Below are 23,592 nucleotides of genomic sequence, written 5' to 3'. Positions count from 1 at the left end.
CAAACACTAACTTTCATCTTTGTCACGAATCTTCTAAAAGACATGGACTTAGTCTACTAGGTTACTTACTGGAATATGCAAGAGTGCTTTTGCACCATTTTTCTTCATATTGTTTCCCTCTAGTGGAACATGTTCAATTTTACCACTTTGGGCAAAGAGCAGGTGCGTTCCTGGCGGCAGAGGTACTGTGTCTGGTCGAACAGAGGGCCCAATAACAACAGGAGGAGCAGCTGTGCTTAGACCTTGTTAATAGAGAAGGGAACAGATCAGGAAAAAATTAGCTTGTACAGCACAACAAGGCTCCTTATTATTTGCAGAGACAATTACAGTCAGACTTCTCAGGAGGAAACAGCCCTATAAGCAGACACTAATAACTATAATCAGATGCAGAAAGCTGCTGAAATTTCCCCCTTGGCTGACAGAGAAGTTCTTTTCATGTTCAGCTCTGTAATTGCTCTTTCCTTTGAATGTCTAGAAAAAACTCTTATTTTGGAACTGAAGTGAGGAAGACGTAGGAAGGAATATCCTTCATTTCCTGAGGCAACTCAGGTTCCACAGCTCCCAGAGGGCAGAGACTATATGGGCCTCTCATAGTTTCTAGGTAGGGAAGAAGCTAGAAAACTATCTTCTTATTCAGAAGCTCACCACAGCTGTCCGGATGCCCTGGCTGAAGGAAAAATGTGTGTTGGAGTTACTGAAGGGCTGCAGCATGAGGCATATCATCATCGGGACAACAAAAGCCTGAACTGCTATAGTTCAGTGCTACATCTCAGGGGCACGACTAAGCCCCACATTTGGAAGACAGTGCATTTGGGTGGAGAGATACCCACAAAAAACAACTGCTTCAGCCACTTACATGGTGGACGAACTCCTGGTCCACTTCTCGTGCCATCAATCTCATTTCCATTCCTATCCACACACCAACAATATCCACTGCCAGAATGGCACTGAGTGGGTAGGTAATTCCCATGCTCATCACACTGGGGAATGAAGTGACCAACTCTTGCATCCCTTGGGTAGAAAGCACCTCCACTGCCAAGAGCTACTTCTCGTTCATGCTGGCATTTGGACTTTTCCGGTTCTGGGGAAAAAACACAACAACAAAACAAACAAACACAAACATCAGTGAATATTTTTGTGTCACTAACAACTACATTCCATTAACAGTTAACATATGCTGATCACCTACACACAAGCATTCTTACCTCTATAGGAACATGGCACTGTTATCAACCTTGAAGGTATATGCCTTCAAGTCTGCCCTATGAAAGTGTGACACATTTGCCCTAAACCTATGTTATTTTGTCTTCCACCGTTTATTTTAAGAGAGAACAAACAGGTCCCCTGCACCTTTCTTCAGTGGAGAAAGAACAGAAGGTGGAAACCATGGTCTTTCTCCTTGAGGCACATGAGCAAGGCCATTCTGTTTGATGTTCAAATTTGATGTCTACCCATTGGCAATTATTCCACGGGCCTTAAAATGTGACTAATTAACCAGACCACAGAGTGGCTAAGGGTCGTTTTTGTAATGCTAAAGGTCGAGTTTCTCTTCAGAGCCACAAGAGAAAACCACAAATGAGGCAGATGCTGGAAGTAGCTCATTGCTATGAAGTATATTAGGTTATTAAAGATCAGCTGTCAGGTTTGAGCACTCATTTGATACTTTTGCATCTAAGAAGGGAATTACAGGGACAGATTGTCCAGTTCCTGGTAAAGCAGAGAAACATATGAGACGCACACACATGCATATGTATTACTGTAGAGGATACAGAGGGAAGACGAACTTTTCAGGTTATCAGGAGATTCAGAGATCTGGCTTTTTACATTTCAATTTTACAAAGTAGTCTGGACTAAAATATACATCTCATGGTATTACCTGTTAAACAATAGGGAAAGTCATCTAGATCAGTATATTGTTCTAGATGCCAAACAACATAATAAAATTATAAGAATACAATAAAAATAACATAGTTCCTTCCTCTGGCTTAGTTTTACCTTACACTTGAGGACCCTGAAGGTTTCTGTGTGCTGGGAGAAAAAGAGCTCTAATTATGGGGGAGTATCTTTTTCCTGTAAATGATTTCTACAGACAGAAATACTTAGCACAAACTGTGTGCTGAAGAGACTTTAACATTACACTTCCATTTATTCCTTGTTTTTACACTGCTTGGTAGACAGCCTTAGTTATGTGTGGCTCAGATTAGGCCCAGCCCATCTGAGCAGAAACCTAATCCCATGCATCTACAGACTGTTGTGGTGTAAATTACACAAAATCAAAAAAGAAGGGTAGTTTTTTATTATTTAAACTAGTTACGCAAGCAAAACTTTGGACACGTTTCATGCACCTGGACACAATTAGAGAAATATAAATGACTGGAGAATGGTTGACTCTAAACAACTGAAATATTTGGCATCACTTTTAATGTGGGTGGTGGAGAGTCTTGAATCAACCTACAAAACCAGATCCTGTAGGAAAGCGTCCATTATCTGTCTCAAATTTTGTTTTCACATATTCAATGTGCTATGCAGTATGCAGATAAAAGAAATGCTGATTTCAGTCACCAGACAGTTTTGCCACCATTTTTATTTATTCTAAACTTTCATTATATGCAGTGCTCATGAGAGAAAGCAGGGAGAATACAGAGTACTGGTAAACTGACCCCCCTGCTTTTGTTCAGTGCAGGAATAAAAATCTCAGTTGCATTCCTATGATCTTTGAGAAATACTATTACCTGCCCCTCAGCAGAAACTGGTCTTTTTTCCTCCCATCTGAAACTTACAAAATTAGAGTAAATCCCGAGAGTTTATAATTTTTCTAATCAATAGTCTATATGAAAATGAATTAGCAAATATGATTTATAGAAAGGAGTATGTATACCCTCCCAGTTAGGACACAGCTGTTATACATAAGATATGTTAGTGTTACTGGTAACTTGAAATATCAGTATCTGTTCTAAATTTCAAGACAAGTCCACATTTATATTTGCAGATTTTATATGGGATTCTGATTAAATTTTTCAAGAGTACTTATATTGCAAAGATCAAGACCAATCTCAAAAATTGCCTGATAAGGCAATTAACAACACCGAAGTCAAGAGACTTAAACAAATTAATTTTCAAAAATAGCATTAAGTTCCTAGAAGGTGGAGGATATGATTTGCTCTTTCTAAAAAAGATAGAGATGACAGTGGGTTGGTAGAAATAGTCTGGTTATACTGTTTATACAGTCCTATGTTTTACTCAGTATGCTTAAGAGAAGATGCTCCAATTTTGAAAATTTTAAATTGCTTTAATTAACTGTCTGAAAGGAGGCTAGCTATGACAGAGTTTGAAAGATGAGCCTGACACAGCAAACAAAGCACATTTCCTGCCTTGATGACATAACAGCATAAGTTAGACAAAACACATAACAAGAAATGGCACATATTTACATAATACAAGGGCTACTTTGTAAGCCAGCTTCTAGACACAAACCTAATAATCAGTATATTTCCTTCACTACAGCACCCTAAATGTGGTTTCTTAATGATCCTGTCTTTAATATACATACTGTAATATTTCATCCAGTCAAGATTCTTCAAAGATACAGAACAGTTAAGAGGAGAGTTCTCTGATCTCTAGATTGGCAAGAAGAAAATTTCCATTAAATATAACAGGTAGAGCTAAGAGCAAATAACACCTACCTGGTGTAACAGTGTTGTTACATCTACTACTGCACCTGATTGCAGCAAATGCAAAACAAGTCATGCCTATTTCAAGGCTCTATGTCCAGGAATTACTAGGCACGATTTTTAGAGGTTCTTTAGATTCTTATGAAACCCACATTTGAAAGCCAAGCCAAATGATCATGTCAATGATGAGAAAAATTATATATACTAAGGTTAGTTCATTCTGCCAGAGATGAAACAACCAGTGAAAGCAAGACCTTGGCAATCCTTTGTGACACGATAAAGCAGGGGTGGCAGCAGCCTTTTATTAACAGCAGGGCCAAGTTCTAGTATCTTTTCCGTATATGTTTAAACATTACCAATCAGCATTTGCTATAAAATAAGTAAAACCCAGTTGCCACTGGGTTTTGGTGCAGTTGATGCTTGACTGATGAAGGTAATGCACTGATCTAAAAGCTTTGTGTTTCCCTATAGCATTCTACACAGGCCCACAGGACAGTGTCGTTTTTGAAACGAAGCACTATACTGTGGGCTACCTTAATTTGGTAAATGATAAAAAATTGAAAAAAAAATCAGAATAAGTAGTCAAATGTCATGCAGTAGTGGCATCTTTAGTAAATTCCCATTTTACCTTAGTCTTGTTTATAAATTTCCTATTAAGAAATCTAATTATTTTGTTTGAATTCCAGAGGAAAATATGCAACCGTAGGTTGCATCATTTGTGGAAGAGAAACAGATCAAAAAACATGAGAAGTACAAGACGTAAATGTAAAGTTACACTTCTTGAAATACGTTTCTTGAAATATCTTTAAATAGAGTTACCTTGGAAACTACAATCAGAAAAAGCTATCAGCAGGTCACAGCTCAGTGCTGTGGAGACTGTGAGAGGGTATAAATAAGAATTCAACATATACACAGGGAACAGCACACAGGTATAGAAAAGAATACGAGGCTGGGGAGATGATTCAAGGAATACCGGGTCCAGCTTCGGCAATCACGGTCCAAGGAAACAGTGAAAAACTGAATGACTGTACAGAAAAAAGCTCCTAAGGTAGAAGTTGTAGAGCAGAACAGAGATCAAGGGTGTGATAAAGAATTTGTGTCCCATGGACCACAGCACACACAAGTCAGAGTAGATATGCAGAATGGTGCAGCTTGAAATTATGCTAAATGTATATCCTTCCTCAGAAAAATAAATTTGTATCCAATGTTTTAAACACTTTTTTTTCCCAGTTGATTTGTAAATTACCAATGGCAAACAGGAATTTGAAAGTGACTGAAATATATAATGGAACTTGAATAAATGAAATCAAAGTACATTTTTACCTGATGTTTTCAAATGTTGGAGTAAAAAAAAATATTATGAAAATACCCACATGAAAATAACACACTACCCTTTGTCTCTTTATTTTCCTTTGTAATTCTTCACTTATAGTTTTGCTCTGGTAAGTGCGTTTCTCGTGTGAAACTAGTTGCATACACAGGACCAGAGAATGGCTCTTAACAGTTCCTAGTTCCAAGAATCCAGACTTGTTTCTGTTTAGTAAACAGTGTCTGCGGTCTGCAGAGGTAGAAACACTCAGACATCTGGGTTTTTTTGAAATGGAAAAATGAAGCGTGAGGAAATAATGAAGTACAGACTTTCTTAATAGCTGGGAGCAGCGGGACATTCCAGCATCATTAACTCTTTCATTAACCTGCTGGTTCACTCCTACAGACGTTCTCTTGTGTGTGACTCGAATCCATTTTTCTTCTTAGTTTCTAGTTCTACTTGTTTCAAGAGTTGCCTTTCAGCACTGTTAAGTTTTAACAATAGGTTTCATGCAATAATAAAGACACCAAACAAGCAAGTAATTGCAACATGGGTTGGAACAGGGTACAGCAAAAAAGAACTGTGTATTCGAATGAATGAAACTTTCCATGCTATTAACAACCAGGAAAGACTTCAGTTACTTCACAGAGGCTAATTAGATCAAAACCTTAGCGGGTAAAAAGGGGAAGAAAGGGTCTCTAATTCCAGCTGAATACAAACAATACAGCCTCATCTGCAGTCTCCATTCTGAAGCAACTTAATTTACAAACCGGGTGCTAAAGTAAACTAAGCTACTTTTGGTAGGCTTCAGAAAGTATAGTTTGTTTCTATCTCCTGGCAATGATTAACTGATGGATATATCCATGTTAAAGGCACTAAAGCTTTAGCAACAGATGACACCCCAAGGGCAGCTGCTGTTCTGTTAACTCTAAGAAGGGAGCAGTAAGATAAGCTGTAAACACTGCTATTGCTGCAGACTAGCAGAGCAATACAGATACTCCCTATTTCAGTAACGATTCAGCAAAAGTGAGACTTCTTATCTATACAGATTTTTTTTCTGCTCAGAGCATTTAATGAGCAGAGACACAATTGATAGAAGTGTTTCTGAAAGCTTGTCTTCTACTGATAGTACAAAACTATATAAAAAAAAAGGCAAAACAGTGAGGCATAAATAAAGACTACCAAAACCTGGCAGATCTTCACCCACTAAAACAGTAGATACAGAACTCTCAAAAGTATTTTGTTACTACTATTAGAATGGTGACACGGAAAGATTACCATTCAAAATACAATTGTGTTGAGTACAGAAAGTGAAGAAGTGTACAGGATAAGCAGCAAAAAATAACAAAGTTACTACAAAATAGTACACTGTGCTTAGCAGTTTTGTAGACACTAACCAAAGCATGGGAAAAGGTATTGTTCTTAACAACAACAAAAACCCCTAAACAAACAAACAAAATCCAACAAAAAAACCACAAAAAAACCCCAATCCCCCCAAAAAACCTCAAGTAAATTATCACATATACTCAGAAGACATTGACTGTATTCTGGTAAAAAAGTTAATTAGTTGACTTCAAGTATCAGTCTTCCAAACCACCTGTTTCAGGTACAAAAGGTATGTGGCAGACATGAAAGCAATATTTTTTTCCTCTGCAATTCTGCCTGAAGAACTGGAAGCTTTAAGGTTTAATTTGCTTCAAGTTATTCACATCAAATTTCTCCTCTAGGAGAAATAATTCTGTTTCTATCAGCCGACTGGTTAGCTAAATATTTTGACACAGGTCAGAAACACTAGGTTCTTCATTCATCTAGCATTAAAATGAAAATACTCATGGGTGATCATGCATGAAAAGTTAGTTAAAAATAATATTAAAAGATTTACAAAGTGGTAAAAGCTAGACTTCAGAATTAAACACTGCAAAACCTCCAATTTACCTATGATAGAAAAATCTACACGCACTGGGTGATTTCACATAACATGATGAAGTGTCATGTAAATACAATCTAAAACCAGAAACAACCTTGTGAATTCTTTTTTTTAAATACTTTCCTTTAAACAACTCTTTGTCTTTTAATTTTAAAACACAAGTATCCAATTATGCAAAAAAAGAAAAGTCAGAAATTCAGAATTAGGGAATATAGTGGCAAAAGAAAATATATTAGTTTTCAGGTAGTAATATTGTGCTATACAGACAAGCACTTTCAAACAAACACATCCACTATTAAAACAAATGCACAAACAAACCCTCCTCAATTTTGAATCAACAAACACTTTGGACATCATTAAGACCACAAGGTAGAAGGTAAATTATGAAGAGAGCCTCCCTTCCCAGTCATACTGCTTCTTGCTCTCTTTCTCTGTGGGCCTATGACTTTCTTCTTACTCTTGACTGCACATTTTGAGTTTCATTCTGTTCAGAGATGAAGGGATTTTTGCCCAACAGCAAGGTTAGAGGAAAGAGAATTGGGTTTGAACAAACAGAAGCTAAGCTTTATTTTCTGGATGAAAGTATTCACCTTTCTGCAAAACCTGAGTGCTGTCCCAGAGGTTTGCCATGCTGTTGAACTAAAGTAACCATAACAATGCTCCTTTGTGCTTCAGTGTTCCTTATTTTCTTTCTTTTTAAGCATACCTTCAAGATGAGGAGTTTTATACTTCAAGGCCCAAAGCACAATGGAGGAACAGAAGTGTGGGATGGTAAAGAACTTTCTGTTGAACAGAGAACAAGCTGAGTAAATACAGAAATAAGTGCCAGCTAGAAACCATAGTCTTTCTGGACTATAGGGTATATGTGGCATGTAGGTATCTAGATACCACTGCAGACAGTCTCATGACTTTGGTCTCATTTTTCACTTTACTCCTGTAATTGTACTCATTTGCATTGCCAACAATTCCAGATCTTTTATGGTAAGTGACTGAGTATGCAAATCAAATCACCCCCCATGGTCAAACCTTTACAGAAGGCAACTTCAAAAGATAATATCAGCTTGGGGCCGAAAATTGCTGAGGATAGAACAAACAAAATATAAAACAGGATATTGAGCAGGATATCATGGAAAAGTGATAGCAGTCAAGATACAGGTTTTGACACAAGCTTGGTGAAATTCTAAATTTGAAAGACTTAAGAAAGAATAAAGAATAAAGAAAGAATAAACACACATGTTGTTTCAGAAAGAAATCAAATTAACATATATCCTCCAAATCCCAAATTATATTTCTGGTTCAATTTGCAAGAACTATATAATTTTACCTCCTAACACACATCGGAAACCATCCCCACGATAACCTGCCTTACACTGGCAGCTGAAGGAACCAGGAGTGTTATAGCAAAAAGCATCTGGATGACAGTGGCCCTGTTGACATTCATCTACATCTGTAAAAGAAAAGAAGAATCTCAGGTAACTGTTCCTCCTGATGGACAAATCAGAGTGATGAAAAAATGTGCAAACCTGACATATTTTCAGGGTCCTATTTTAGGATATCTGATTAGACTTACAGATAGTTCTTTGGAAGTACATCTAATACAGAAAGACAAAGGAGAAAGAAAAGCATGCATGTATTTTAGATTCTGTATCTCTACATTCTGCTATTCCAAAGGGTAACTAGCATTATTAACACACACAGTATTTTAGAAATACATGTCTATACTTCTCAAGGAAATTACTTAACACAGCAAGAGAAGTAGGATTTGAACAGCAGTATTTCCAACATGTAATTAGGTAAATCTTCTCCCCCACTGCACTCTGACTGACATGAAACAGAACGTAATTTTTTTACATAGTCTAAGCATTATGTTTCACCACTGTAATAATATAAACCAATACAGTGCAAACACATCCAGCAGATGAAGATCTGCAACTACAAGTACTGCAGCTTCTGCAGTTACCTCACCTTGGACCTTCTATAGCCCAAATATTGAAGAGTGAATTCAAAAACTGAGGGGTGGAAAAGACATATGCTTAATACAAATGCCCACCTGAGGGACTTAAACTATGAAATTTCCTACTTTAAATCACAAGTAACTATATGACATTTCAATGACCGTCCAAGTTGTGCAATAAAGAGTATAAAAGCCCCACAACAAATGGTGCTACTCACCCTCACAGGCACGCCCATCTCCCAAGAAGCCCGGGAGACATGTGCAGATGTAGGCGGACCCTCCAGTGTACACACACTGAGCACGCTGAGGAATGTCACAATTGTGTGTGCCTGTCTGGCAGTGGTTTACCACATAGTCTACAGCTGCAGGTTAAATGCATAAGAGAGGAGATGAAAATTTCAATTTTCATTCATAAAGTCTAAGGCTCATAAGTTCATATGAAACAGCTGTGAAAGCTTACAGAAGAGAAAGGAAACAGGTTTTTTTTGGTCTGGGGGTTGGGATTTTTTTTTTTTTTTTGCCAAGATCTCCCCTTTCACTGGTGTTAAATCTTCTTAATGTTTTACAAGGAACTGACTCCTCAGCACCTCACAGATGTTTGTTAGCACAGAATGGGGCAGAGAGGCTACCACAGTGACAGAACCTAGAATCCATGACAGCTTTGTTTATGAAAAGGAGTCCTGAATGAAGAAATGTAAGGCATCTCACAGAGCTACCTCACATGTTAGCTTACTGGCCAGTTTACTGCACTGGGAATTATTAGATGACCTGCTACACTAACCTACACTGACCCAGGGCTGCTGTCACTTGGCAATAGATGGGAGCTGTGACTCACTCAATAGGAGATAAACAAATTTGTCAACTACTGGAGAGATTTTTGACCAACAGTGTAAGCTGGGACCAGACCTGCTTTTCATAACTTTCTCATGTTGACAGCAGTACTCTGAAGGCATTGCACTGCTTTACACACAAATTATTTCAGGAAGTCACTGGAGTTCTGCCTGTGCTTACCTGTTACATCAGTGAAAAGGAAACAAAGGAAACCATGGTACTTAAAATAGGAAGAGGCAAAATACTACAAAAATTTTGGTCCCAGAAATAAAGCATCCAATGTGTATATCTAGGAACAGACTTCCAGCTGCTGTAATAGAGAATCCACTGAGGCTCTCTTTACACAGTTCTTACGAGAAGCTGACAGGGCACCCAGACAAGACTACACAACGCTCCTTTCATCACAGCACACAGATGGAAACTAGCACAGTATCAGCAGGAAAATAACAAAAATCTGCCATCAGAGCCAGATCTGAAAACAGTCATTTTTTCCATTTCTCTGGAAGAAGTGACAATGTTGTTAGAATCATTAATATCCTTCTGTTTGATGAAGTAAGTTAGATTATAAAATAGATTATAAAATAATCTATTAAGAATTGCATTATAAATGCACAGAAGTTGGAGCTCAGAGGGAGTCCTCAAGTCCTCCTATTTCTCATCCTACAAGTAGGAGAATAGGATTTATTTACAACTCTCTTCTAAAGCTATCCAGTGAGTCATGCAGCTGGTATGAAAAAAAAAAAGGCCAGTTCCAAAAAAGCTGAGTCAAGGCTGGTATCCCAGAGCAACCTGCAAAAGCACAGAGGGTTGCTGTTGCCCCTTCTGGGGTTCAAGTTGTCTGGGGGGTTATAAAACCCTCCACTGTGAAAAGGAGAACAAGATTACCATGACATTTATTTTTCATCTGTTGGGAAACTAGAGTTTATCTTCCCTCTCTTCAGTCTTACAAATGCGGCTTGGTTTAGGTTAAAGGAAGAGATCAAACTGAAATCCTTCAATCCAGGCAGGGAATTACTTAGTGCTTGCTAAAAGTGGGACATCAACTTCATGGGAAAGTGATAGAGAAAATTTGGTGACATCGTGACTAGAAGGAAGAATGTTTCCTTCTGGGTCTAAATCACAGAAGTGCAGTGGTGGACATAATGGAAAGAACATAAAGCTGTTCTTCCACATCTCACCCTATCCCTTCCAGTGGCCTGGTAGAAGAAGCTGCTTTTTCTGACTGTTCTGCAACAAAGGGAGACTTAAGGGAGTAGACTAATTGGACTCCTTACTGAAGCAGAGAAATTTAGCTTCTGATGGAGTGTAATACACAGCATACAAAGCCACAAACTTCAGGAAAGTCATGCAACTGTCTGCTATAAGATGAAGGTTCCTTAGTCTTAGTTGAAGAACAGTCTTAGCTATAACGAGGAAAGATACGGATGCATGAACTGATCAAAGGGTAACTAAGTTTTTACCACAAACTAGTCACAACACAAGCAAACAATTCTCAGCTGTTATCACTCATTTCCAAAAGAAACAGGAACCGGTCCAGCTATACTGGAAGACTGCATACAGGGTTTGTCAGCACAGAATTACTGTCAGGTTGCAAAGACAAATACTCTAACAAAACAAAACAAAAAAAATCCAATCTCTATCCTATCCTGACAATTGCAGCTCTAGAAATAAAGTCATTAATTATTTTATCTGGCATTACCCTTCTTCTATCAGCCATTTGTAGATTCCTTTTTCCAAAGGAATTTCTAGAACTTGAGTGAAAAACAGGGCAAACAGGAAAAAGGTATCTCTTGTTAGGACAACCTTAGTCTAGCAAATACAGATTGACTCAGGCTTCCTTCAGAAATAAAGTTTTAAAATTATATAAAAATAATTCAGCAGCAGCTACTGAATTTGAAGTCTTAATGTTCATTAAAATGAGCTACATTTTCTCCAAATCTCGAGGATTTTAACAGTGAAGTGATCTGTGGTTACAATTTCTTTTCAGCACGATTAACTATTGCTTTGGAATAAGCCTACAATAGCCAAGATGCACTGATTTAGACCTGTGCACCATCTTACCCAAGGGATGAATCTGTAACTAAAGCGTAATCTGTTAAACTGAACTCTGGATTAGACATAAGAAAGAAACAAACCACAAAACTCCAAGAAGTCAAAGCACAGCCCTTAGAAAATGCAGAAAAAGCCACTAATCAGTAGCTGCAGCACTAAATTCAGCTCATGTTAGAAGTAAGGGCAGCTCGCGAAGGACTGTTTCTGTCCCTGTGAGCTGAATCGCAGCCCAAGAGCCGGTGGGCAGTGCTTTCAAGAAATATGAAACTCACCGACACAAGTCCGCCCATCTGCTGCAAACTGGTATCCTTCAACACATTCACAACGGTAGGTTCCTGGCTGGTTATTGCAGCCTGCATTGGTGCCACATAGACCTGGTTGCTCTGAACACTCATCAATATCTAGGATATTACAAGGATTTTGGTTATGACAAAAGATGCATTTAATATGGATGCCAGAAAAACAGAAACTTGGAACTGTTGATTAATAGCAGTCTTATATATTTCAGCTACATCTTAGCTGGACCATACATCTTAAGAGATATTAGTAACTGAAAACAAGATTTCAGGTAACTGTGTCCTCAGCTAATTGGCACCAAAAAGGAAAAAACAAACCAGAAGAGGTTCTAAAATGAAGTAATAAGGGGAAGGCACGGGAAGTTGTAGAGAAAAGAGGAGCCACTGAGGAAAAACATGCAGCCTAGAAGGTGATCAGCAGCAGTGATGACTACTGGGGGAGCATGAACTTTATGAAAGACTTCTCCTTTCATTATCCATATGCATCTCTAATCCATTGTTGCTCAACTCACAGCACCAGAGGACTGGAAGGGACAATGTGGTGCTGTTGTTTTCATTTGCAAGTTGAGTTAAAGGTTGGAGTGAGGGAAGAGTTGTGCTTTGGTTTTTTTTGTTTGTTTGGGTTTTTTTGTTTTTTTAATAAAAAAACCCCAAAACTTGGTTAGCTAATAGGGATGATACATACTTCATTAACACACACATTCACCTCTTGAAAACAAGTATTTGTGCTGTTACTTGATTACAAAGCAAAACCCAAATACATTATGAAAACAGAGTTGGACAGAGTTGGGAAATATAATCTTCTTGACCAGAACGGATTTTCAAAGCAGATCAAGAAAAAGATTATTTCAATGAATTGCACATATCTGCTCTGCCCACTCATGCATATGCCATTTTTCATCTCCCTCGAGAACTTTTAACCTAGTTGATTCATATTAACCAGAAATTGCATTACAGTAAATTTCTCACAGCTAAGTTACCACATACTTTATAAAAATACAGATTGGGTAGGAAAGATGCTTTGCAAGCTAGCAAAGCAGTCAAGACAGTCAAACTTGCCTACTTTGATTATTGAGATACATCAGCTAGACCAGCAACCCTCTAACCTATCCTTCTCAAAACCAGCCTCTCAGGACAGTTCATTTTGCTAGAATGGCTAATCCTGATGGTCAGTGCACCCCAAGGAAAACAAATTCCACTTTAGCTTTCATTTTGCAACAAATTAAAGTTTTTTGATACCATAACAAATGTTTCCATCTCCACGGAAGCCAACTGAACATTCACAGAAGAAACGATTTCCAGTTCCCGGACGACACACAGCGTTGGTGTCACAGTTATGAGTACCAGTGTAGCAAGGATTCCGGTTAATATCAGCAGAACCATCTAGCAAGACAGATCATATTTAGCCTTGATGACTCTATCCAAGTAATAGCATTCAGTTAAGGCCTAGAAGGAGTCTGCTTATAGTACGCATTAAACAAGGGAAAAAATACTTTTTGCACCAGAAAGAAAGAAAAGCCACAAAAACCTCTCTAAAGGCAAGATTGACAAAAGTAATTCATCTCCCAGTCACTGATAGTAGACTAAAAACACAATTCATAACAGCTTGGTTTATTCATTTTAATTAGCAGAACTTTATTTTGTATCAAACAAAAGTGAGCACAGCTTTTTTCTTATACTCATCTGGTGTGCATTTTCAAATTGTTTGCTTTTTTCCCTGATTTTAGTGCAAACTTGGACAGCTTATCCAAAAAAAATACACTTCATAGGCTGCCTACAATTCAAAGATAAAATGCCATGTTTCATGATAAGTTATAGAAACTCACCCATGGTGAATCTTAGTCCCCTCTTTTGCCCTTTTCTCTGACAATACAAAAAATTCAGTAATAGAAGAACTACAAAATTAGGTAAAGATAAAAAATATACTCCAGTTATCTAAGTGGTAATAGATTCTTGAGATTATTTCAAGGAATTAGACACAAACTCCACTGAATTTCAAGAAGAGATAATCACTTGAATACTCTTTCTCAAGTAAAAATACAAACTTTCAACAGTCTCATTTCTCCTCCTAATTGATGGATCTGGACTTCCACTGACTACTGAAATAAATTAATTTAACTCATTAATATGCAGCTAAGGCAGGATAGAAAAATATGGATGCCTGTTTGTTCTTAATTACTCATAATAGAGAAAAAATTTCAATTCCTACATACCACTGATTGGGCCGATGGAATTACTCATAGCATATCGCAGGATCTGCTCGTCTCTGTTATACAGGACAAACACACTGTCCACCGAGAGCTGCTGAGTAGCAGAAGCAGGACGGTGGGAGTCATCGTGAATGCATTCGTCAAACGAGATGGTCTGTCGCCACTGATAGGCGCCCGTGTACGTGGAAGCAACTCCATCCCTTTCTGGCTCTGTCACTGTGTACTCCCTCGTGGATGATGAAGTGATCACTGCAACACGACAGCAAACACGCTGATCAGAACAGAGATCAAAAGTACTCTGCCAAATGTTATCTGTAGAATTGGGATGCAGTCTGTGCACCGTAAATAGAAATTTCAAAGGCAAGAAGCTATGAAAATGGATGTATTTCCATGAAAAGGAATAGGCACTTGAGTACACTTACTCTCCTCTCAGGTATCACAGCATTGATAAATAATTTGATTTATTTTGACATATTTTAAAAATTTTACTTTATTTTGTGGTTTCCAAGTAATGAAAGGAAAATTCAACTCAGCAAACTCAGAAGTCCCTTTCAGTGAATTTATAATGGATCTACAAGAGCCATCTCACCAGCACTAAACTACACCCAGTTTTATTTCATTGTAGGCTATTAGCCCTGGATTTTAAAAGTCCTGAAGCTGTCTGTCCGAGAGCTCTTACATTCTTCACAATAGTTTTCTATGTTGCCAAAAATTGTGACCAAAGCTCTTCAAAGAAGGGATCATGGATCCTCCCACCAACAGGAAGGTCGTCAGAACACCACTGTTCTTTGTTTGGACATCAGAACACACCTATACCAATCCATTTCCAACAACTGGCAAAAGATGTATTTCTGCTAAGTAACAGACTGTTAGATACATCATAGGACAGCAGAATAGCAGCTGTTTGAGTACTAGTAGATCAAATCCAGCCTGAAGGATGCCTCCCTCCAGCCTCCGATTTTACCTCCATGGGAATGGCATTTCTGCCAAGTGTTCTATAAAGCACATGCTGCGCAAACAACTTCTCCCAAACTCTGAAGCTGTTCAGCACAAGGCAGAAGCTTCCTACTGCTTCCACTTTCTCCCCCTCTCAGTCGGTAAAACAGGCAAAGCACAAGAGGGGTTCACTGCTGGCTACCAAAGCCAGACATTAGTGAATATAAGGCCGCTGAAAATGGTGTAGTTGCATCACTGTTATCTCTACCAACCAAAAGTGCACTCCTGGAATGAAGTGCAGTCTCTCCAGTATTCATGTGCCTGTGGGTGCACCTCTTTACTTCTCTTCAACAGGTGGGTTGGTTGACGAGCAGCCACACTCCAACCTCACTTTCTTTTTTTCTGTATTGAAACAACCATAATTTTTTCCAGGAAGAGGAGAGCAAAAGAGGGGAGGTTGCCTTGTAAATAGTGAATGAAGAATGGCTCTCAGGAAATCTAGAGTCTGTGATAAAGGAACTGAGAGAGAGGAGAGAGAAACTGATAAGGGAATTAAGAGGTTCCTAGTTTTCTAGTCAGTTGTTAAAAGTCAGCTCAAATAATACTGATAAATGCTTGCAAAAGTTGTTGCAATGCAGTTTATATGACACGTACTGGTAAATAATTGGTTTACACACTCTCATCAGACATCAAAGCTCACTTAATGACATTACCACAAAAAAATATACACCAGTACAGCTCCTATTAAAGAGCTGTGGACCTACAAAAAACTTTGTAACTTATACGCTGCCATCAACAGTGTAAGAACAAGGGCAACAAAAAGGGAAATTGATAGTGTTTTACAAACATCAGTTCAAGGAAATTTAAAATATTTTTTTCAGTAAAAAGATTTGAAATATTTGCATTGTCCCACTCAAAATCCACCCTCTTTTGGGACCTGTTCCTAAGACACAAAAAGCAACTTTCTATAAATTGAAGGGTCTTAAATACACTTGCTAAAAAGGGAATAAAATAATTTTTTTGGATTGTCTTAGTCTCTGCTTTAAGAAATATGCACTTTCTTATCATTTCATTCTTAGGGAACCTTACCAGAACTAGAAGTATGATAGAGTTCAGTGTATGGTTCTATATGGACTGATGCACCAGATGGGATCTCAGGTATTCTGCCCTCCATTTCTGTGCTGATGGTAAGGTGACCATGCTCATCAATACCACTGAATTTCTGCTTTACAACCAGCTTCTCATTGTTGCCAAGAAAAGTTACTTCTGTTTGCCGTGTAAACTCACCACCTAAAGAAAGAGTATTAGTTAAACCACTTAATAGGTGTTTCTGAATCCTTCTGTTTAAAATATTACTGTTTTCTGCAAGCTTTGATATAGCACAATTGCTAATATATTGTGTTTCTAATGAAATAACTTTCAGAGGTATACTGATAATATCCTTGAATACTATCTTAAGCACTGAACACGGTAAATTGCAAATAAGCCTGAGGAAGCAGGGTTTTTTTTAATTAAAAAAAAAAAAAATTCTGACCAAGCTAATAACAGTAGGCCTTATCCTACCATTTAAAAGGGCAGTTTAGAGAAAATTTCTATTAGGAATACAGTAAGTTTAAAAAAAATTAAAAGTCCAGTACATCTGTTTCCAAATCAAAACCAAGTGAGACATATGTTGTAAATTCCAGAACAAACTTCCAAAATGCCAGATCCAAGAAAACCCCAAAACAAAAAGTTATGTTCATGTAAATTCATATTATAGGGCTGTAAAGGATAAAATTTTAAAAGGAAACACATGTTCTCCTAGAACAGATTGAATCTACAGCTTGAATTCATGTGCACAACTGCACAGCTTTGGCCTCAAACTCTTATGAAAAGCTTTAATTGTGAAGAGGGGTTTCCCTCAAACAAGTTCAGTGAGTTGTTTGCATGTCACGCAGCAATTGCTTCTGTGAAGAATTTCAGACCCTCATGAGGTCAGATTTTCTTTTCTCTTTTGCTCCATTGATGCAATCAAGAAATTAACATGCTAGACTTCTTGAAGATATAGATGTAGCTTTTTTTCAGTAGCTCTGTACACTGTAGTAACAAAAAAAAAAAAATAAATCATATGCTTTAAACAATCTTTCTTGCACAGGAACTAGCCAAGCCAATCTTCTCTCTAACACACTTGTGTGCTGGTACACTGACAGAAAATTAAAAAGTCCAAAAATGGTGAGAAGTCTGATTACAAAGGATCAATTTGCAGCTCAGAATAGATGTGTTTTCATCATATATTGTTCTAAATACATGTCTTTTCTATCAAGACAGAGGAAAGCATAGCACAGTTTTGAACACTGCATTAATTTAGAAGTTACCAGTAATGCTGAATCCATTTTTATATCCGTGGTGTTCCACTGCAAACATCCATCCTATGATACCTCCAATAGAGGCAAGAGGTAGTAAAGAATACCCCAAGGTCTCTGGGATTGTGCTGATAGCAGTGTAGGCACGCCCTTGGTTCATCACAACATAGGAGTGGAGATCAGTGTTCTCAAATGTAATTGGAACAGGGTTATTTCCTACAAAGATTCTTCCTTTGACCTTCCCGTTGACTCTCTGAGGAGAACCTGGCAAATCAATACAATGCATCAGAACAAAATGACAATTCTCTCATACTCTCCAAGAAACATGTTCAGAGCACTCACTATGTTCAAAGGTATTAGTGTTGAAATAAAGAACAAACAAATACTCACAGAATTAAGACAAGAAATTGCCATGTGTTCACTGACTTATGTATGTATATACATGTTTGTTGTTATTATACAGATTACTCAATAGCCAAAATTGCCTAAAGAGATGCCCTTTATCCTCATTAACAGTTTTGTCTTCAAGGATAACTCTGTATGCTGTTACAGTATATCTGACAGTAAGTGGCACACAAACTTCTTTTGAAGATCACCCTTGATATCAATACACACCGAATGCAAATTTGTTCATTCCCTATTAAAAGGCTAACACCACTAGGTGTTAGAGTAATTGACCTCTTATTCTAAACTATTTTTTGATTCTAAACTATTGACCTTTCTGAAGATTGTCAGTGTTATAGCTATTCTGGATTGCTAGTTTTCACCTGTATATAATTTCCTACATGGAAATTCAAATTCCATTATCATCAGATCCTTTTCTTTCTACAGAAAACACAATTTTATGAACTGAAAGCTTTCCTGGCTTATAAAACACAAAGTCTGCAGTCAGCTATTAGAGTTGTTGAAATGCATCTATACTCTGAGTCAAATCACTGTGAGGATTACAAGTGTATACATAAGAAATTCCTTTATGGATTTTACACGGGAACAAAGTTTAAATGGGTATTTAAAAAAATCTTGCAGATCAGCCCTTTAGTAAAGCAGCTTAAGAGTCAGACAAAGAGGAGCCGTGCTCTTTAGTTTGATGATCAAAGTTAATTTGTTCATCCCTTTGAACTGTCCATTTCTAGAATGAGGACCACATCAGATTATAACATAGTGGAACTTCATGACTAATTCTATCAAATATCACCTAATGTTATGCTATCTTTCAAATTATGTCAGTTATGAAAGAGTTCATTTTTTCTAGAAAGTCATGTAAAAATGCATAAAGCATATAACTGACCACTTAAAATAATTTGCTTCATTCAAAAAAGCACAGCATTTTAGAAAGTATAGCTCACTGCTTAAAATACCATTCAGTATATCTCAGTGATAAGTCTTTCAAAGATTTTTTAGTATTTTAAACAGGTCACGTCATTCCAGTATGTCATATGTAATTGCTACTTATGTGCCTAGTTTTCAAAGAGTTACCTTCTGCTACGCATTGTCTGCCATTTCCTTTGTAACCGGCAATACAACTGCAACAAAATCCGTTGGGATAATCTTTGCAAATAGCATGAACAGAGCACTGGTGACGGTTGTTAGCACAGGTCTGTTGGACATCCGTGTGGTAGCGAAACACTGCAGAAAATAAGACCAGATATTTACGTTTCATGTAATTACTGTAGTATTCATATCTCCCTTGTCAAGTTTAAAAGTCTCTCTGAACTCACTTGATTAGCTTTCTCATTTTCTCTCTAAGGAAAGCAAACTATTGCAATTGATTTTGGCTAACCTTGCAATATGCAAGTAACAGTCTACTATTTTGCAGAAAACATCAGGACTTTAGTTGTTTAATTTTTTAATTAGGAAACACTTTAATTCTATTGTCTTCAGTGGTTTAAGTTTCTTGTCAAAACTACACATCATAATTTTAACCTGTTCTTGTTTCCAAACCAAAGCAAAAAGGAGACTTTCCAACCTTAGAACAAAACACATCAGTACAGTACCCAGGACGGTGCAGCAACTGATGCACCCTGTAATCCTAATTGGTTTACCCTATTATTTCATGGAGATAGCAATTCTCACATTTGCATCAAGAAACATCTGGCCAGTCAGTCATGCTACTCTGAAATTTCCATAAACACTTTATCAGAATTTAGAATTGCTACTTCCACCCGTGGAAGACTGGAGGCCATGAAACCCTAGACAACAAATTTTACAGCAGTTTCTATTCCCAACCTTTATTAAGTCACCTGTATTCAGTAGCCCATCTAAGAAAGGTCTGTGAGCTTGATTAGGGAACTAGTTTACTAGACTGGCAAGATCTGAATCAGATGACATCCAAGTTGACTACTTTGATGAATAACAAATTTATGAAATGTGTCCAGATTTTCAGACATGAAGGCAGTGAGAAGAAAACAGATAATTTCTTTAGTAATTCAATTTGCACACACGTCTGGTTTTTTTTGTTGTTGGTTTTTTTTGTTTGTTTGCTTTTGGGTTTTTTGTTTGTTGGTGGGGGTGGCGGTGTTTGTTTGTTTTTTGTGGGTTGGTTTGTTTGTTTTTCTGGTTTTGTTTGTCGGTTTGGTTTGTTTGGGTTTTTTCCCAGCCTATCCATCTTTCAAGGAGCTAAGCTACAAAAAGACCTTACCTATTCCAGTTTCATCAAATTCTTCCACATCTATGACTTGAGGTTGCTGGGGGGGGAACCGCTGGACCTGAAACTGGCGAGGTGGAGCTTTTGCTGTTGGGAAATCTTGAGGACTGTAAAAAGACTCAGTTGAAGGTGTTCCTGTTACATCTTGGTATGGAGTCAAAAAGTCTTCTGCAGCTAACTGAGGAACACTGTACGTAACATGGTGCTGATCCTCTTCGGTGCTGTCTGTACTACTTGTGATATACTGCTGTGTTATTTCAGTGGAGCCGTAGTCTGACATGAATGGTTTAGAAGTCATCTCCTGGTCTTCTTCATCAGGCTCTAGGCTCTCCAAAACATTGCTGATCTTGGCAGGCACGATGCTGTCAGATGAGCTACCAATCTCAAACACCCAGACACCTTGCTTCCCAGCATTGCTGCTTCTGTCAAAGAGAAGCATATGCCAAATCAAAACAATCAAGCACGAGTTGTGGGGTATTTCTAGCCTACACAAGATGTTATCCTTCACTGAGGAGTGTCAGGACAAAACTGTTTAATTATTTTATCTACATACTTATCTACAGATACAGTTTATTCAGCTGTAAAACACCCCTGACAGTTCAGATAGCATTTTATTCTCCATATCTAGAGCTCTGAGAATTTCTAGTTTTCTTGTCTCCAAAGCAATGGGAACAGGAGGAGATATTTGGGCCACAAAGATCTTGCTACCACTTACTAGAACTTTCTAACTCATTCCCTTTCCTTCTTGTTCATTCTTTCTTTCAAAAAAGGGGCTGCCTAGGATAGACTATAAAGAATTGAAGTCTAAGTGGTACAATTTGTAGAACAACTGAGTACACAGTGGTTCCTACCAGTGACAATGAAACTGTGGACCTTTGCAAAATTATACCAAAGTACTCATATTCCTCAAGAGGATGAATGTTCATCAGTGGCAGACTTTGTGATTTCTCATGCAATGGCTAATAGCATTTTCTTAGTTCTCAGTGATTCATGCTACACTTAAGAAAACCACGGAACTCTTGAGGAGTTTAAACAAGGAAAAAAGCATACTTGTACAGGTTTCTAATGCTGTCTTCATCATTAGCAATGACATTGTAGGATCCTGGTTTTTCCCAAAAGTAGTAGTTTGTAGAGGCTTGACTAAAGCCGACCATAGCAGGAATATTTTCATCGCCATTCTTGGAGTATGTGCTATAGAACTGCAAACTATCTTCTGGATAAAGGAAAATAGCATAGGAACTGGAGTCAGAAGAGGCTAAAACAGCCTGGAATGTGTTTCTCTGTGGAAAAAAACATTAACACCCATTTACTCATGTAAAAATAGTCAAGAGAGGCAACAGAATAATACTTTTCCTTTTTTTAAACACAAAATCAACATTAGAATTTCCATCATACATAATGTATCATGTACGTCCTAGGAAAAGTCAACATTACACAAGTTTATATTTTGCTAAGGCAGTTTCAGCTTTAGCATTCATAAACATGAAAAAAAAAACATTATTAAAGTTAAATCTGTAGGAAATAGAGAGGCTGCCCAAAACATAACAATTTTAAGTTCTACAGAATATTTAAAGTAAAGTTTAAGTTTCATCTTGCTTCAAGCCTTTACCCATAGGAACATTCCTGCTTACTGTAGGAACCACTAAGACAGCACCTCAGACATCAGCTATTCATTGTTACCAGAGTGAAAAATTGTTATTATGAACACAGTGCTTGTGTCAAGTTAAGCAAAAGAAGTTATCATTGACATAAAAAGATTTTGTAAGTTGTGGTAATGTTCTCAACTCGATACATTGTGAGCAAGCTCATCAGCTGGAATAATTATGGTGTACAAATTTACATATTCATGCAGGATAGTACCTAAATGGTTTAAAAAGGAGAAAATGGTTGGTGAGTAATAATAAAAAAACCCCTCTAACTGCTTCTTCATTCAATACTAGCTACAAAACATGAGATTTTTCTGAATGCAACATCATCCATTCAAAATGGTCGTCAGTTCCTACTAGTCCTTATCTGATTTTAGATAGTCTGACATCAAAATGACTTGAGTCTGTTGAAAAATGCAAGCCAACAGGATTATATTGCAAGTCATGGTCTTAAGCTGTGCCAGGGGAGGTTTAGGTTGGATATAAGAAAGAAATTCTTTACAGAAAGGGTAATCAGACATTGGAATGGGCTGCCCAGGGAAGTGGTGGATTCTCTGTCCCTGGAGGTTTTTAAGATGAGACCAGCCCATCAGTGCCAGGGGTTGGTAACCACAGCAGTAGTGGATCAAGGGTTGGACTTGATGATCTCTGAGGTCCCTTCCAACCCAGCTGATTCTATGATTCTATGAGGGAGGGCAGGTTATTCTACTATTTCAGTTATTACCAGTATTCTACTATATTCAGTTATTCAGTTACACTTAACATTCAAAGTAAGAGTTGTCAGGGAATACAAAGAAATCAGCTATGTATCAAACATTTTCTTTTTAATTATTAAAATATTGTAAAAGAAAAATCAAGTAAAAATTCTTGTAAGTCCTATTATACTACAGGCTTTTCAACAATAAAATACATTCTTAACTCCGCAGGATTCATTTAAACACAAAGAAATTCAAGCCTTAAAAACAAATAGGTTACAGTGTTACACTCTACCTGAACATGCGTCCAACATGACTTAAAGTTCTGATTAATACTCACCTTTTCTTCCAAAGCATGATCTTCTCCTGGTGCCTGGTAAGGACCCACAAGCTTCCAGGTAACAACAACAACACTGATGGGATCAAAAGCAGTCTCAGGAAAACCTCCCTTGATATAGTCTGATGCAAGTTGCAAGACATCTGACGACGAATCTTCCCTGTAATACACATTCCCACGTCCATCTGTTGTGTCCAGGTCAGCCATAAAAGGAGCAATAGCCCCAAAACTCACTGGGAATTGACCAAGATATTTTTCTTCATCTGAAGGTTCATTCACTGCAATAATCCCATTAGTGGTAACCTAATAAAAGGATGAAAATTGTAACACAGATATTGTTCATATGGCTGTCTCCTACACATAGGTGCTCTAGATCACAATATTTTCATTGCATTTTGAAAATCAGGTTCGTATTTGAAAAGTAACTGGGTTTTTCAAGTTCTTGTTTTGTATCCCATGTCAGGAGTCCTGGTATTTAAGTTGCCTAAAACCAAAGGTATACTTCATGGATAGACCAGCCTTTTTTCCCTAGGAAAAGATTTTACCTATTTAAATTTCAGACACTTATTGCCTCTTCTAACAAAGATATACTTCCCCACCATTGCTTCAGAAGCTGATAAAACTTCTGAGCAAAGAACTAATCTACACATAGATACCAATCCAAAAAACTGCTCCATGCTTAAATATTGTAATAGTTCGGGTGAAAGTCTTTTGGGAAGATGTACAGATTTCTCTTCGCCTC

General features: G+C 37.6%; 1 protein-coding gene across 1 annotated transcript in view; it reads right to left on the bottom strand.

Moving 5' to 3' along the window:
* The window catches only part of NID1 (nidogen 1), a 55,248-nt gene that overhangs the window by 13,802 nt on the left and 17,854 nt on the right, over nucleotides 1-23,592 (bottom strand). Inside the window, exons 2-14 of the mRNA XM_018085081.3 lie at nucleotides 22,854-23,153; nucleotides 21,223-21,452; nucleotides 20,167-20,594; nucleotides 19,005-19,154; nucleotides 17,541-17,792; nucleotides 16,276-16,476; nucleotides 14,254-14,499; nucleotides 13,280-13,423; nucleotides 12,017-12,145; nucleotides 9,080-9,223; nucleotides 8,232-8,354; nucleotides 857-1,081; nucleotides 70-242 (exon numbers count right to left, since the gene is read on the bottom strand). Coding sequence (XP_017940570.1) covers nucleotides 70-242; nucleotides 857-1,081; nucleotides 8,232-8,354; nucleotides 9,080-9,223; nucleotides 12,017-12,145; nucleotides 13,280-13,423; nucleotides 14,254-14,499; nucleotides 16,276-16,476; nucleotides 17,541-17,792; nucleotides 19,005-19,154; nucleotides 20,167-20,594; nucleotides 21,223-21,452; nucleotides 22,854-23,153 — 2,745 coding nt within the window. The remainder of the gene's footprint in view (nucleotides 1-69; nucleotides 243-856; nucleotides 1,082-8,231; nucleotides 8,355-9,079; nucleotides 9,224-12,016; nucleotides 12,146-13,279; nucleotides 13,424-14,253; nucleotides 14,500-16,275; nucleotides 16,477-17,540; nucleotides 17,793-19,004; nucleotides 19,155-20,166; nucleotides 20,595-21,222; nucleotides 21,453-22,853; nucleotides 23,154-23,592) is intronic.

This window comes from Manacus vitellinus, unplaced genomic scaffold, assembly GCF_001715985.3.
Source record: "Manacus vitellinus isolate BGI_N305 unplaced genomic scaffold, ASM171598v3 scaffold_8_pilon, whole genome shotgun sequence".
Lineage (NCBI taxonomy): Eukaryota > Metazoa > Chordata > Aves > Passeriformes > Pipridae > Manacus > Manacus vitellinus.
This window is presented reverse-complemented; position numbering and strand designations above follow the sequence as displayed.